The sequence below is a fragment of the Hyperolius riggenbachi genome, chromosome 3 (genome assembly GCF_040937935.1).
Source record: "Hyperolius riggenbachi isolate aHypRig1 chromosome 3, aHypRig1.pri, whole genome shotgun sequence".
NCBI lineage: Eukaryota > Metazoa > Chordata > Amphibia > Anura > Hyperoliidae > Hyperolius > Hyperolius riggenbachi.
The window spans coordinates 380645547-380660299 of NC_090648.1; the positions used below are offsets into that span (position 1 = coordinate 380645547).

Below are 14753 nucleotides of genomic sequence, written 5' to 3' on the forward strand. Positions count from 1 at the left end.
CATGTGGGGATACAATCTTAATATTCCATTTCACATGAAAGACTGCTTGACACGTGTTTCACGGCTTACACGCCACCTCCCCAGAGGCACACCGTATACAAACATCCAATGTGGACCAAGCCAGATATAAATCCACAATCTCCATATAGTAGTATAAACGTGTTCAACGACGATTCCGTGGGCAGGACATGCAACCACGGATAAGCAAAGTGCGCTGTCTGACCTCCCCACAGGAGACCTCCCCACGTGAGTAATGCTGTTCAGTAAGTGCTTTTGAAAATAAAAGTCATCAATGGTGTACAGGTATTTTACTCTGGGACAAATGTACCTCTCACAGGTCGTCATTTTAAATTCTACCTTTTTGCGATAATGGTCCTTAAAAGCAACATGTAGGTTCTAAATTAGAATGTAGGTAATATGAAATGAATCTAAATAGTTACAGTCACTCTCCACCAGGTGGTAGCATAGTTCCATCTGCTGCCTTTTATCAGCTTAGTCCGTTTAGTATCAGTCAATGAATCCTCTACCAGTAGTCAGACAATTAATGCAGATCAATATCTCAGCTAGAAGTGCATTGGCCGGTTCTTGGAGCGTTTTATGAAATTTTTGTTGTTGTTAATTTATTCATTTGTTATTAATCCCTGGATTGCCAAACACACTACATTGTTTCTCCGGATCATTTGGCTATAAGGGTAGGTCCACACTTGTAGGTTGCAGATCGTTTCAAACGTATCCCCAGCCCTGGGGGCCGCCATGCTGGAGGGGGTAGCAGCCAGGGTGGGGGGTTGCAGCGGAGAGGGGCCCCACCTGGGTCCCCGGGCCCCCTTTCCCCACTCCCCCTCCAGCTAGTTTCTGTTTAAAATCATTCAAAAATCAATGTATAAACTTACTTCCTTGTGTTCCACTGCTTGCCGTCACTTCCTGCAATGCCGCCCTCTGTACTTCATTGGGCGGCATTGCAGGAAGTGATGCGGCGAGCGGTGGAATGCAAGGAAGTGAGTAAGTTCCCCGCTTGCTTTAATACATTGATTTTTAAATGATTTTAAACCGAAACTTGCGGGGAAGGGGGGCCCCAGGTGAGGGACCCCTCCTCCCCACCGCAACCCCCCTGTCCTGGCTGCTACCCCCTCCAGCATGGCAGCCCCCTCCCCACCCACAGTCAGGGCTGGGACACAGAAAACAGATCCGTTTCTGTGTCAAAAGCTGCCTGTGCAGAGGGGGATCCATTTTGCCATAGATTTTCACTACCCATCCGTGTACGATCCGGGTCCGTGAAAACCCTGCAAATCCGGACCCTGCGTTCAGTTTTTCAAAACCGACCCCTAGCAACCCCCCCCCCCCCCCCCTCCTTGAACGCAGAGGGATCCGGTGAAGACTGACTCTATTTTATCATTGGTATCCGTGGCTCCGGTTTTGATCTGGGCCAAAAAACGGAGCCACGGATACGTTTGTTGAATAAGTGTGAACCTACTCTAAAAGGGAACATGCATAAACCTGTAAAGTTAATTTTGGTCATCATATCTAGCCGTTGCCCTAAGTTAAGATAATAATGTCTGTGCAGCTTTTTCAGCTGAGCGGCTCTGAGCTGCAGTAGACACGAGCTGTCCTGCACCTGAGCAGTACTGACCTCTACTGTTCATGGACAGGAGAGCGCCTGTGGACTTCTAGAAGGTCCCGCTGTCCAGTGTTGGTGTCAAGGATGATCCAGAGGCTTCCCTCTACCAACGCAAGTATGTAACTTTTCCTTTTAATGACGTCACAGGTTTGCTTTAAGGATTCCTTTTCCCTGACTAACAACCTGCCTGTAGCAGTCAGTGCCCACTGCTGGTATTAATGGGATAGTAGTATGTTCCCTCCACATACCTGCACAGTGTTGCTCCCTGCAAGGCTGGCCCTTTTCCAGCGGCGTTTCTGTAATGTGGCTTCACTGATGACTTGTGCAAGTTTCCTCTCCATCTCCATCTGAAAAGTGTCACCCTTCAGCTGTTGCTCCTGTACTCCCAGCAGAACTGCAAAGACAAGAATCCTCTCAGTCCAGCACCAATCACAGGTATGGATTTATAACAATCAGAGGGACTGAAACCCGAGTGTTTTTATAATTTAACATTATTAACAGCGATATCTCTATTCCAATCTGCATTCAGTTAAAATTTCCAAAACTGCTTGCAAACTCAATCTGTACTTTTCTCAACCATGGCACTAATAGTTTGAACTACAGATTAGCCATAAACTTCCCCCCTGATTGTATCAAGTCTGAATTTCTTGAAAGGCCATAAAGGCCCAGGTCATGGGCAGCTGGACATGGAAGAGAGTTTTCGGCATATGGAAGAGGAGGCTGAAATTAAAAAGGTGAGGCTGGAAATGGGGCACAACACATGGAAGAGGGGATTTGCTGCCCAGGGGTAGATATAAAGGGGCTGCTGTACATGGATGTTACATATGAAAGAGGAGGAATGGGAGGGGAACTGCTACAGGAGGAGAAGGGGAGCCTAGGGATGGAAAAAGTATAAATCCGGCCTTGGCCTCTATGAATTATTATCTGCATTGGGAACCACTGTTACACAATTTAACCACCATCAAATTCTGACAAAACTATACCAACAATCAAGGAGATGCATATGGTTCCAAATTGCATGACAGTTGCATGCTGTGTGGAATTGGACCAATCAAAAGCTACAGGAAGTGCATCTGACTGGCCCAGTTCCAAGCTGCATGCAATTAAGATTACATTTGCATTGAAGCTAAATTTATTTGCATTTCACTGACTATCTCTACTCTCATGTTTGTCAGGTTCTGTAAGAAAATCTATTGAATTGCCATGTTTAATAGTCAAATGAAAACCGTAGGCAAGATGAAATAATACTTGCCATTAAACCTTGCTTCAGACAGCCTTTCCACAAAAAAACAAGCTGCTTGGATCTGTGCTGAGCAGTAGGTCCTGCTCTATGGAGATGGGAGGATGAGTGAGAGTGAGCTGTCAGTGCTTATAGGAGTAATAACAGGGAACAAGCTTGTTTTTTTCGGTATGTCTAACAATTAATGGAGCAGTTGGCAGAGTAGGGGGAACACCTATAAACATTTTGAAAAAGCAATCATGAACGTTTTGGGCAATACAAATTGCAATAGTGTATAAGCATTTACACTCGCTTGTACAACAGTAGATTTCTATTGTAGCTGTTAAAAAGCCTGTAGAGCAGCAAAGTTGAGACTCACAGCGTAGGCTAAAGGTTTCTTCTTTATTTTCAATAAACTAAAGTCACTACAGGTAATGAAGGTGTTTGGATAAGGATATTTACATGTACTGATATTTGTACAAAAACATAATAGTTTAAGTTTATAGGAAACAGGTCACCTGCCTAGAAGTTCCCTCAGAACAGATAGGGCTGTCTACAGATGTTTTTTTTTCTCCAGATACCTCTTAAGCCTAGTACACAACATTTAATTTCCCGTCACATAGATGGGTGGAATAGATAATTTCCGACAGGTCCAATCTGATTTCAGATTGTTTTTCTGATTGATTTGCATAGAAAACGATCAGAAAATCGATCAGAGATCCAATCGAATCTGTCAGAAATTATCTATCGACCCATCTATCTATTGGGAAATTGCATGCTGTGTACCAGGAATTATACAGTCTTGATGTATGTATGTTTTGCTGAAGGGTAAAGTTGTCACCAATAAGTCATATAGGACTGGAGGAATGGATGATGTTGACATACGGAAAGGCAGCCGTTCCTGCTTAATGTTTCTTTGATATAATTCAAATCTCCAGCTTCCTCTGTTCCAGGCCGTCCCCAAACCAGAACAGATCCTCCTATATGAGTGACTCCTGTTCTGCATATCAAAGCCATCGTACACTACTCAATGATTTTAGTTAATAAACTGCTGAGATCTGATCTACTATTGAGTGGGGCAAGGTGGCAAATTGGATAACTATTAATACCAGGTAGGTAACGATTGTTTAATGGTCTAAGGCTCCTATACTTTAGTTGATATTCTGGGCCGATCAACCTTTCCAATTCAATAAATTTATCAAATTGGAAGAAAATCGGTGCCACAGCATGATTGCCTGATCGATTTTTCAATCGATTCCCAGCTGATTGATCAGGAATGCTGGAAAATTTCGATTGCAAGGGCTTGATTGGGTCTACAGCAGTAACAGTGTCGATATCAGGACAACCAACAACTGTACATGGGTGCAATGTTGAAGGCTCACCTGTCATGGCAGTGTGAACCCTGGCCTCCTCCCATGTCCGCCATCATCACAAGCACCAGGACCACGTGGCTCAAGCACATGTAATGACGTCCCTACATTCACCTGGCGTCACTTGTACTGTACAAGGCCTAACAACCGGTTCAAAGGGGGTCACCTATCTTCTTCCAAGGCCATTCATGTGGTGCTTGGAAGAAACTAGGTGCCCCACTGGGAAACTGTCATTAGGCCGTGTGCACCCCCTGTAGCCAACTGTGGACCTCACCCGAGTGCCCTCCAGCAATAAGTATAGAATGATTCTCACACATGTATAAATACATATGAGGACTTTCATACTTGCATGAACCATTTATATTAAGTCTATGCACAGGCACTTTGTTTATATCTTGCTGGCAATACATCAAACATAATAGTGCCAGATTTCTTTGCCTTAATCTGTTCAACGCCTTATAAAAAACATTCAGACTACTCTGTGTTTAGTGTAACCATCCTGAAGACAGCACTACCAATGTTAAGTCAGTTGGAGGAAGCTTCACTTGATGCTTCTTCTTGTCAGTTACAGCGTAATTATACTCCTGTTATTCCAGGTTACCACTGCCATATCACTGCAGGACGTCATTCAGTAATGCTTATGAATGGCTGCCTTTGTCACCGGTGCTCACTGCACACTTTCATTTGTTGTGGCTTTATAAATATTGTGACATGATAAAAGCACAGAGAATTGCAGTGATACTACAGAGAATTACAACTGTACATTAGGTTTTTAAAACAAATATTTTCCTGTAAGATCAACCCTGAGCAATTACTAAACGTGCGTTATATGATAATCTACTTTGGAAAAAGAAAAAAACGGAAGGTTGTGTAGCATGAAATAATTCAAAGCTAATCTGCATAATCGGCTACATGCCTATGAAATGCGTGATTGAACTAGGGGTGGTTAAAAGGGAATAAGAGTAGCGGCATCGTTTTATGCCTGAAGAAGTGAATGGAGTGAAGTGTTAACGCAGCTGACCAGGAGTTTGAGAGTCTCTAACACCTTCCACACAAGCGTCTTGGATGTAGACTGCGATCAGATGCCGGACATGGTGTATTTGCAGCAGCTGGTAAGATTGTCCTGCTAGGTGTTTGTACAGGTGGTCTGTACGTAACGGGGGTATGTATACCTCGGGAGACTGGGCTACAGGCATGTCATCTTCTAGCTGATTTCGCCAGAAGAAGTAAAAGGAAGGGTGGCTACCTACAGTGGGGTGCGAACGTTTGGGCAACCTTGGTAATCCTCATGATTTTGCTGTATGAATCGTTGGTTGTTATGACAAAAAATGTCAGTTAAATATATCATATAGGAGACACACACACAGTGATATTTGAGAAGGGAAATTAAGTTTATTAGATTTACATAAAGCACGCAATTATTGTTTAAATAAAATTAGGCAGGTGCATACATTTGGGCACTGTTGTCATTTTATTGATTTCTAACCCTTTCGAACTAATTTTTGGAACTCAATTTGGCTTGGTAAGCTCAGTGACCCCGGACCTACATACACAGGTGAATCCAATTAGGAGAAGAGTATTTAAAGGGGTCAATTGCAAGTTTCCCTCCTCTTAATTTTCTCTGAAGAGTAGCAACATGGGGGTCTCAAAACAACTCTCAAATGACCTGAAAACAAAGATTGTTCACCATTATGGTTTAGGGGAGGGATACAGAAAGCTGTCTCAGAGATTTCAGCTGTCTGTTTCCACAGTTAGGAACAAATTGAGGAAATGGAAGACCACAGGCTCAGTTCAAGTTAAGGCTTGAAGTTGCAAACCAAGAAAAATCTCAGATAGACAGAAGCAACGAATGGTGAGAACAGTCAGAGTCAACCCACAGACCAGCACCAAAGGCCTACAGCATCATCTTGCTGCAGATGGAGTCACTGTGCATCGTTCAACCATTCAGCGTACTTTACACAAGGAGATGCTGTATGCGAGAGTGATGCAGAGGAAGCCAAAGCCACTTGAGGTATGCTAAAGCACATTTGGACAAGCCAGCTTCATTTTGGAATAAGGTGCTGTGGACTGATGAAACTAAAATTAAGTTATTTGGGCATAACAAGGTGCGTTATGGAGGGAGGAAATAGAACACAGCATTCCAAGAAAAACACCTGCTACCTACTGTAAAATATGGTGGTGGTTCCATCATGCTCTGGGGCTGTGTGGCCAGTGACGCATGGATTCCACTCGGTATCAGCAGATTCTGGAGACCAATGTCCAGGAATCAGTGACAAAGCTGAAGCTGCGTCGGGGCTGGATCTTTCAACAAGACATCGACCCTAAACACTGCTCAAAATACACTAAGGCATTCATGCAGAGGAACAATTACAACGTTCTGGAATGGCCATCTCAGTCTCCAGACCTGAATATAATGGAAAATCTGTGGTGTGAGTTAAAGAGAACTGTCCATGCTCGGAAGCCGCCTTCAAACCTGAATGAACTAGAGATGTATTGTAAAGAGGAATGGTCCAAAATACCTTCAACTAGAATCCAGACTCTCATTGGAACCTACAGTAAGTGTTTAGAGGCTGTAATTTCTTCAAAAGAAGGATCTACTAAATATTGATTTAATTTCTTTTTTGAGGTGCCAAAATGTATGCACCTGCCTAATTTTGTTTAAACAAATATTGCACACTTTCTGTAAATCCAATAAACTTCATTTCCCTACTTAAATATGTCTGTGTGTGTCTCCTATATGATATATTTAACTGACATTTTTAATCATAACAACAATTTATACAGGAAAATCTTGACGATTAACAAGGTTGCCCAAACTTTCGCACCCCACTGTATATATAAGGACATTTTAGTACTGGCATGCCGAGGATTGATCCGATAACCATATGGATGGTTTGTCTATCTAAATGAAACTACTTGTAGTTGCTGCCCTTCATTTATGTATATTGCACAATCTGCTGGCCTAGCATTCATAAGCCCCAGGTGGTTTGAACTGATAGGATCTAGTTGCATGGATTGTTTGAAAGGTTTCCCCCAAATGAGGCTTATTAGCGGTCACTGATTGATTTGTGTTAAGAGTTTGAATATTTGCTTTTATCTGGTCACTATGATTTTCATTGTGGGGGGAGAATACCACTATATTCTTAATCGCCAGTAGGTGTAAGGGCCTGTACACACTGCTGCGCTTGCGTTGCGTTTTTAAAAACGCAAGGTCTTTTGAAAAAGAATGAAAATCGTGATGACTTGTACACACTGGTGCGATGCGTTTTTAGAAAAACGCAATCGCAGTGCCTGCTGCGCTTTTTTAAGCGCAGCGCATGAAAAACGCATTAAAAACGCATGCGCTTGCGTTTTTGACTGCGTTTTTCAGAAGTCAGTATCCCAGAAGACTCTGCAATCTCCTGATTCCTGTTGAAATGTAAACTAGAAAAAAAACAAAGGATTCTTTAGCCAATCAGCAATTACAAGAAAAACGCAAACGCACAAAAAGCGCAGGCAAAAGCGCATGCGTTTTTAAAACTACAGGCACTTTAAAAACGCATGCGCTTGCGTTTTGCTTGCGTTTTTCAGTGTGTACAGGCCCTAAATCTAAAAATAAATGTTGAGAATGTCTTCTCCGTTTGTTGGTGCATAAAATGTATATTAGATTTTACCATGTTTTTACAACCTGGCCCCAAACACTTAATTTTAGGTTTTCGAAACAACAAGGCGTTTTCATAATTTTCACAGGCAGTGCATGTGGCCTGATTTTTTATTTAAGTTTCTCCAAGAGTGTTATTTATTAGCTGCTGGAGAGTCACAGCACCTTATGGTTTCCTGAAGTGACATGATGAGATAGACATGTGTATGAACAAGTGCCAAGCATACAAATAACTATTTGTATGCAAGTGACAGTTTTGGACTATAGCATAACTCTCATTGATAAGGAATTATAGCCATAAAACTCTTTACTTGCTGATAAAAGCTTATGAAAGCAAGGGATAGATAAAAAGATCAAAAGTTCATATATTTTAGCTTCTGGGACACTGAAGGCCTGTGTCAGCATATGAGACAATACAGCATTAAACAATATTTTCTAAGCTGGTACACAGAAGATAAAACTTCAGGATTCTAAAAAAAAGTATTTTGTTTGATAGTAGCAGGATAAATACAATTGTTTATCTCATCAGCTTATTTTCACTGCAGGTTTCTTTTCTTTAAAGTGAACCGAGCACCATTTTTAACACCCAGGGCAGTTCTATAGCAAATTAAAAATGCATTCTAAAACTGTGGTTTATTATTAAAAAAAAACTTTCATTTTACCTCATATTTTTACATTTAAGGGTTAAAATAGGCACCTCTTCCGTCCGTGAAAGGACTGCGGACGTAGAGCAACAGATGATGGAAGGCTGATAAGAAATCACCTCATTAGACTTAATTGACCACAAACAAACCCTGAGTCTTCCCCATTGTACTTCAAAAGGATAACATTAGCCACACTTGAAGAATTTCACACCTAGCCTGGATAATTGCAGTGTAAAAGCAGCAGGCCATTGAACTTCTGAAACATGGCAGCCCTTTCAGCTATTTAAAGCCAGGAGCTGCTCAGATCCCTTTAAGGACTCTGGTGATGAGATTTCTGCACTCCTGAGCTTCCACTCTGGAAAATTAAGTAAGAGTGAGACTACGTTTCACCAAGAGGAAGCCCCAGTGTCTGCACAGTTAAGATCCCCCTGCTGAAAAAGCAAAAGAAGCAGAGAAGAAATAGTAGCTCATCAGTATCCACCATTTCATTGATCACCATGGTCCTTATGCTAGGTACACACCATACAATTTTCTGTTAGATTTTTTACCTGCCAGATAGATAATTTCCAACACGTTGGAAATTATCTATCTAACCATCTATCTGCCTAGCAATTAAGCATTGTTCTACTCAGCAGGAGATAACCAGAAGACAATGCACCAGAGATAATGACCAGTCTCTACTGAAAATAATCTAACTGAAAAATCTAAAAGAAAATTGTATGGTGTATACTAGGCATTGAAGACAGGTCTGCTTTTAGAAAATGGAGTTCTACAATCTTCTGTGATTTGAAGTTCTAAAAACAGTGGTGTGATTTCTTGCACTTACGCTCCCCCTGGCCTCACCTGTGCGCAGCCAGGTATCCTTGTAGTGAGGAGAGATGTTCAGCTGGGGGTACTGAGATGCTGAAAAACAAAAGAGAGAAAGTTAACCTTTATATTTGTGTGAGGAAAAAATGCTCAGACATGCCACTTTTCAGCATCCACTAGCTCTTCACCTGCCAGCAAGGTGTAGTGGAGATGTTATACTTATTAACTTGTTCTCAGACAAGTTCTCCCTGCCAGCTAATCTCTACAATAACTGACAGGTCGGCTGCTGTGGGTAAAGAATGCAGTGATATAAGATGGGAAGGATAGAGTGAAGAGGGGGATCCCTGTCCCCATCAGCCCCCTGCTGACAGATGAGGAGCAGTCATGTTTGGTACATTAACAATTCTGACCGTTTTCACAAAAAGTATATTGAGGATTCTATTCTTTTTCTACGACATTAGTGACTACAATGTATAGCAAAATAGAACAATTTTTTTTTGCTATAGTGGTCCTAGCACTACGTGGTGAACTACATTCTATGCATTTATGAACCTTTCTATGCATTTATGAACCTTCAGCTTATATTCTGTAGCTGTTGTTCACAATTGTTCACCCTATTGGAATAATTTTTTTCCATAACTCACCTCGGGATATTATCTCAGGCGAAATGGATGAGCTGCAGACAACAACTAAAGGTGCCCATACACTCGTCAGATTGGCAGCAGATAGATAAGAAATGCATCTGATGATCTATCTGATGCGTTTTTAGAACATTTTTTACCAGGATAGAATTCCAATAGATTTCAGTTTGAAATCTATTGAAATTCGATCTGATGGCATTTTTTTGCCATCAGATTTCCATTAAGGCCAATGCAAACTGATAAGCAATCTCATCAGATAGACCTAAATTTTCCACCCTGCCAGTCCGATGGAAATCCATCGAAATCGGCCAACCAATTTGCGATCGATCGGCCAGAAAATCGGCTAAAGGTATGGGCCCCTTTAAGCTTTATGCAGAGTAGAAACTCATGAATGATGATTCTGTAAGCAGGTTTAGCTGCCCATAATGCAACATAGCCACAGTTATCTATCTAGACACACAGACTGGTTCATATGCACACGTGTTGAATTGAAAAATAAGAAGGTGTCCATCAATCATACTAATAATTGTTTTTTTTAATTCAATTTTCCCTCTTGTTGAGGACTTATTCTGTATCTATTGCAGAAGTTATCCCTCCTCCTTCCCCCTGTTCCACTATTCCTGTATTTGTTCTCTGGAGTCAGGGAATGTGGGAAAGTTTGTGGTTCAGAAGCCTCTTTTGTTTGGCCCATGTATTATTCAGAGGGGATTTGGGAAAGACAGGAGACTGAGGGTTTTGTCTGTACAAACAGTGGCTAAATATACAGTGACATCAGCTACCAGAAACAGGACATGAAGATTGCCAGACTGATATGACATCACTAGGAGACCAATATGACCATGGGGTGACTGCTGTCTCTGGGACACGGGGTGTGACTGACACTAAGAAATTACCTGATTTACAGCTAGATGGGTCCCTCTATATTATTTTAGATACATCCGTACCAACACAATGAGCTTTCAACACCTTCCAAAAAAGCACACTTTCACATGTAAGGCATTAAAGGAAATCTTAAAGCGATTTATTATGTATAAATGAAAGTCGCATTGCCAGCTCAGTCTGGTTACACTCCCAAAGGAAATATGTACTTATAGCAAAAATGTATTAAACCTACACACAACGACAACTTGAGCAGTTACCGTATTATTTATTGATTTGGTTCTGAAACCAAATTAGGACCATCTGGCTGCCTACTGTACGCAGAACACTTACCTCTCCACAGTATCCTGTACACTATAAAAACCACGTCTATTATCTCTGCATCCTTGTATAAGAATTTTTAGCTTGGTTAACAAAGCCGATCCATCAAAAGGATACGTTTTTACCATGGGCATCAGTTTTTCATCTGTGAGTTCTGTTCAGTTACTGCTCGGTCAATGCGACACTACCACTCGCATGGCAAATGCAAACAAAACCAACACTCAAAGCATTTCTGCCTTCAATACATAATGAATAAAACCAGGTATGAATAAAATGCAGAGTCAGCTCTCAAAGCAAAAAAACTGTACATTTGGGAACTTGTAATTTCTAAATGAATAATAATACTGTGTCCAGGAGCTTCTGCACAGTCAGAGAATGTGTCACATTCCTCACGTGATACAATTAAGTAAACACAAGTTAACATTATATAATCTTCGGAGGTGTCCAGATTTCTCTGCACATTCAAAGGGGTTTTATTCCGCTTTAAATCTCTTGGACTTAGCAACAGTTTAGATAGGGATATTACCTACAGCCATTAAATAGAACTTGAAGTGAGAGAAATACGGAGGCTACCATCTTAATTTTAAACAATGCTCGTTGCCTGACCTCTGTTTTGCTGCTTTGCCTAGAATGAACATGTAGATGAGATGCTTACACTCTGGTCTGACTCCACTGGCTGAAAGGTCAGATGTTGTGGCATCCTTCCAAACAGCATCAGCCACCCTCCCATTCCATGTGCCACCACTTCTTTCATGCATAAGATCCATGTACCATTTCCTTCCTCTCTGCTCCCATTTTTCATACTCCCTTTTCCATTTGCAGCCTCCACTTCAATATTCAGCAACTTCTTTTCCAAGTTCTGCCTTCCCCCCTAAGGCTTCAGCTGCCCACAGCCCAAGCCATAGTGGCCCTAGGGCCAGGCCACTGTGGCCTGTCCAGAAATCCAGCCCTGACTGGCTGCATGCTTGTTGCAGGAGTATGACTAAAAACAACTAAAGCCAAAAGTACAACATGAAAGCTAGGCAACCAGCATCGTTTATAAAGGAATTAAGATGGCTGCCTCTATATTAAAACTTGTACACAGGAACAAAGCATGTTGCCATTCTGGGATCGGTACCCGATCCTTCAGGGCCCTTTCATACCGGGGTGGTGCGCTATTTTTACCGCACCCCATCGATGGGGAAGTGATGTTTCCACCGCATCCTCGTCGCAGGTCCAGAACTACATTACCACGCATCTTCTGCGGCGACCTGCATTGGCCCGGAAGTCATGTTAGTCTATGGCAATGCTGGGATTTTTTTTTAAAATTACCGATGCGACGTCGCAGCGTGCATGCACGGAATTGTATTTTTACAATACGCTTCCGTGCAATTCCACATACCCCAAAGTAGGAAGTGACCGCAAGCGTGTGTCACTTCCTTCTTGGCCCAATGCCAGATGGGGAAAACCGCGTAGTAACACGGTATTCCCCGAAGGCTTGTTTCTGGCAGTCGCTTCCGCCTCACCACATCGCTGGCGCCAGTTTACAGTGTTAAATCGGCATTAGGTTACATGGCTGGACAGCTTTTTTATGTGTAATTTTTATTGCTTAGGCTAGCTGGGGAAGTTCATTCTCTAAGAGATGCATTTTTATGAAAATAATAACGCATCCCAGTGATGCTGATGTGTTTCATTGACCTACAATGTGATTTTATTGATAGTACTATTCTAACATCTATGGCATCAGGATGGATGTTGCCCCGGACTACAACAGGAGTTGTCCCACTCACGCTCTGCAATCTGCTTCACTGGAAATCCCAGGAAGAAGCTGAACTCCACCAAGCTTAGGTTCCTCAACTGATCACTGACATCAGAGCCGTTCATAAAGCCGCTGCGGTCCCGGACAGCGTAGGAGACAGTGACCGGAGCCTTCCAGATCAAGCCCTGAGGCACAGGGGTGGTGATGTTTACTATCTGCAGAAGAAATGTTGTGATTAGATCTCTGGGATAAACTGGTTGCCACAAAATCCAATTCTGTTGCTTAGTGATGCGACACCTACTTGCACAGTGACATTTTCGCTCTCCTGGCGCATGCGGCGCACCTCATACAAGGCCAGGCTCAGCCCCTTCTGAATCTGCTCACTGAACGTGCATAGTCTGACATCAACTGACTGTGGCACAAACTGGAGAACTGCAGAGAAAGCAAGAGAGACATGTTATATATACAGATTATCCAGCAAGCTCAATGTGAACCAGAACTTCTATAGAAACAGCCTCCTGGTAAGGCCGTAACTAGAAATCACTGGGCCCCCCTGCGAAATCTTGTATGAGGCCCCCTCACCCTGCTCCCCCCACCCCCTTCCCCCTCCCCATCTTTCTGCACAGGTAAACTGAGAACCAATGCTATTCAATAGGCACTTTAGTGCACACCTAAATGTTTTCCCCTTAGTCAGATAAAAACAGATAGCACTGCATGCATTTTCTCTATCAATTACAATAACTTCTGTGATAAAACGTGCAAGTTTCCACACATACAGACTCACATGGTGTGAACATTCACTCTGTCCATCTCTGATGGAGCAGAACTGGCTCTGCAGACTCCTCCAGCATCACTACAGTACAGAGCACTTGAGGAGGGGTAGAGAGGCTGGGGGTAGAGCAGCGCTGCACACAAGACCCTGCTGAACACTGAATAGGGCCTGACTACAAATCATTGTCTGCAAAACTTTGTATGATTCCTTATCAGTGACTGAGCAGATGCAGTCATTAGAGCAATTGTGCAGATTGCAGAAAGTTTTTTCTCACTGTGCCCTTACATAGAGTTACATAGTTATTTGGGTTGAAAAAAAGACATGCGTCCATCGAGTTCAACCAGAGAACAAAGTACAACACCAGCCTTCTCCCTCACATATCCATGTTGATCCAGAGGAAGGCGAAAAACCCTTACAAGGCATGGTCCAATTAGCCCTAAAAGGTAAAACATTCCTTCCCAACGCCAGATGGCAATCAGATTAAATGCCTGGATCAACATCACTGGGCATTACCTAGTAATTGTAGCCATGGATGTCTTTCAACGCAAGGAAAGCATCCAAGCCCCCTATAAATGCAGGTATAGAATGTACCATAACTACTTCCTGTGGCAATGCATTCTACATCTTAATCACTCTTACTGTAAAGAACCCTTTCCTAAATAAACGGCTAAAACGTTTTTCTTCCATGCGCAGATCATGTCCTCTAGTCCTTTGAGAAGGCCTAGGGACAAAAAGCTCACCCGCCAAGCTTTTATATTGCCCTCAGATGTATTTATACATGTTAATTAGATCCCCTGTAAGGCGTCTTTTCTCTAGACTAAATAAACCCAGTTTATCTAACCTTTCTTGGTAAGCGAGACCTTCCATCCCACATATCAATTTTGTTGCTCGTCTCTGCACCTGCTCTAAAACTGCAATATCTTTCCTGTAATGTGGTGCCCAGAACTGAATTCCATATTCCATACTAGAGAGTTAAACAGGGGCAATATTATGCTAGCATCTCAAGTTTTTATTTCCCTTTTAATGCATCCCAAAATTTTATTAGCTTTAGCTGCAGCGGCTTGGCATTGAATACGATTATTTAACTTGTTGTCGATGAGTACTCCT

The 14753-nt window shown here is 42.3% G+C and overlaps 1 protein-coding gene across 2 annotated transcripts in view; it reads right to left on the reverse strand.

Annotated features, from left to right (window-relative positions):
* Positions 1 to 14753, reverse strand: part of KIAA1549 (KIAA1549 ortholog) — a 206519-nt gene that overhangs the window by 69827 nt on the left and 121939 nt on the right. For both annotated transcript variants that reach the window (XM_068277338.1, XM_068277337.1), the window contains exons 5-8: positions 13176 to 13306; positions 12906 to 13089; positions 9332 to 9391; positions 1864 to 2009 (exon numbers count right to left, since the gene is read on the reverse strand). In XM_068277338.1, coding sequence (XP_068133439.1) covers positions 1864 to 2009; positions 9332 to 9391; positions 12906 to 13089; positions 13176 to 13306 — 521 coding nt within the window. The remainder of the gene's footprint in view (positions 1 to 1863; positions 2010 to 9331; positions 9392 to 12905; positions 13090 to 13175; positions 13307 to 14753) is intronic.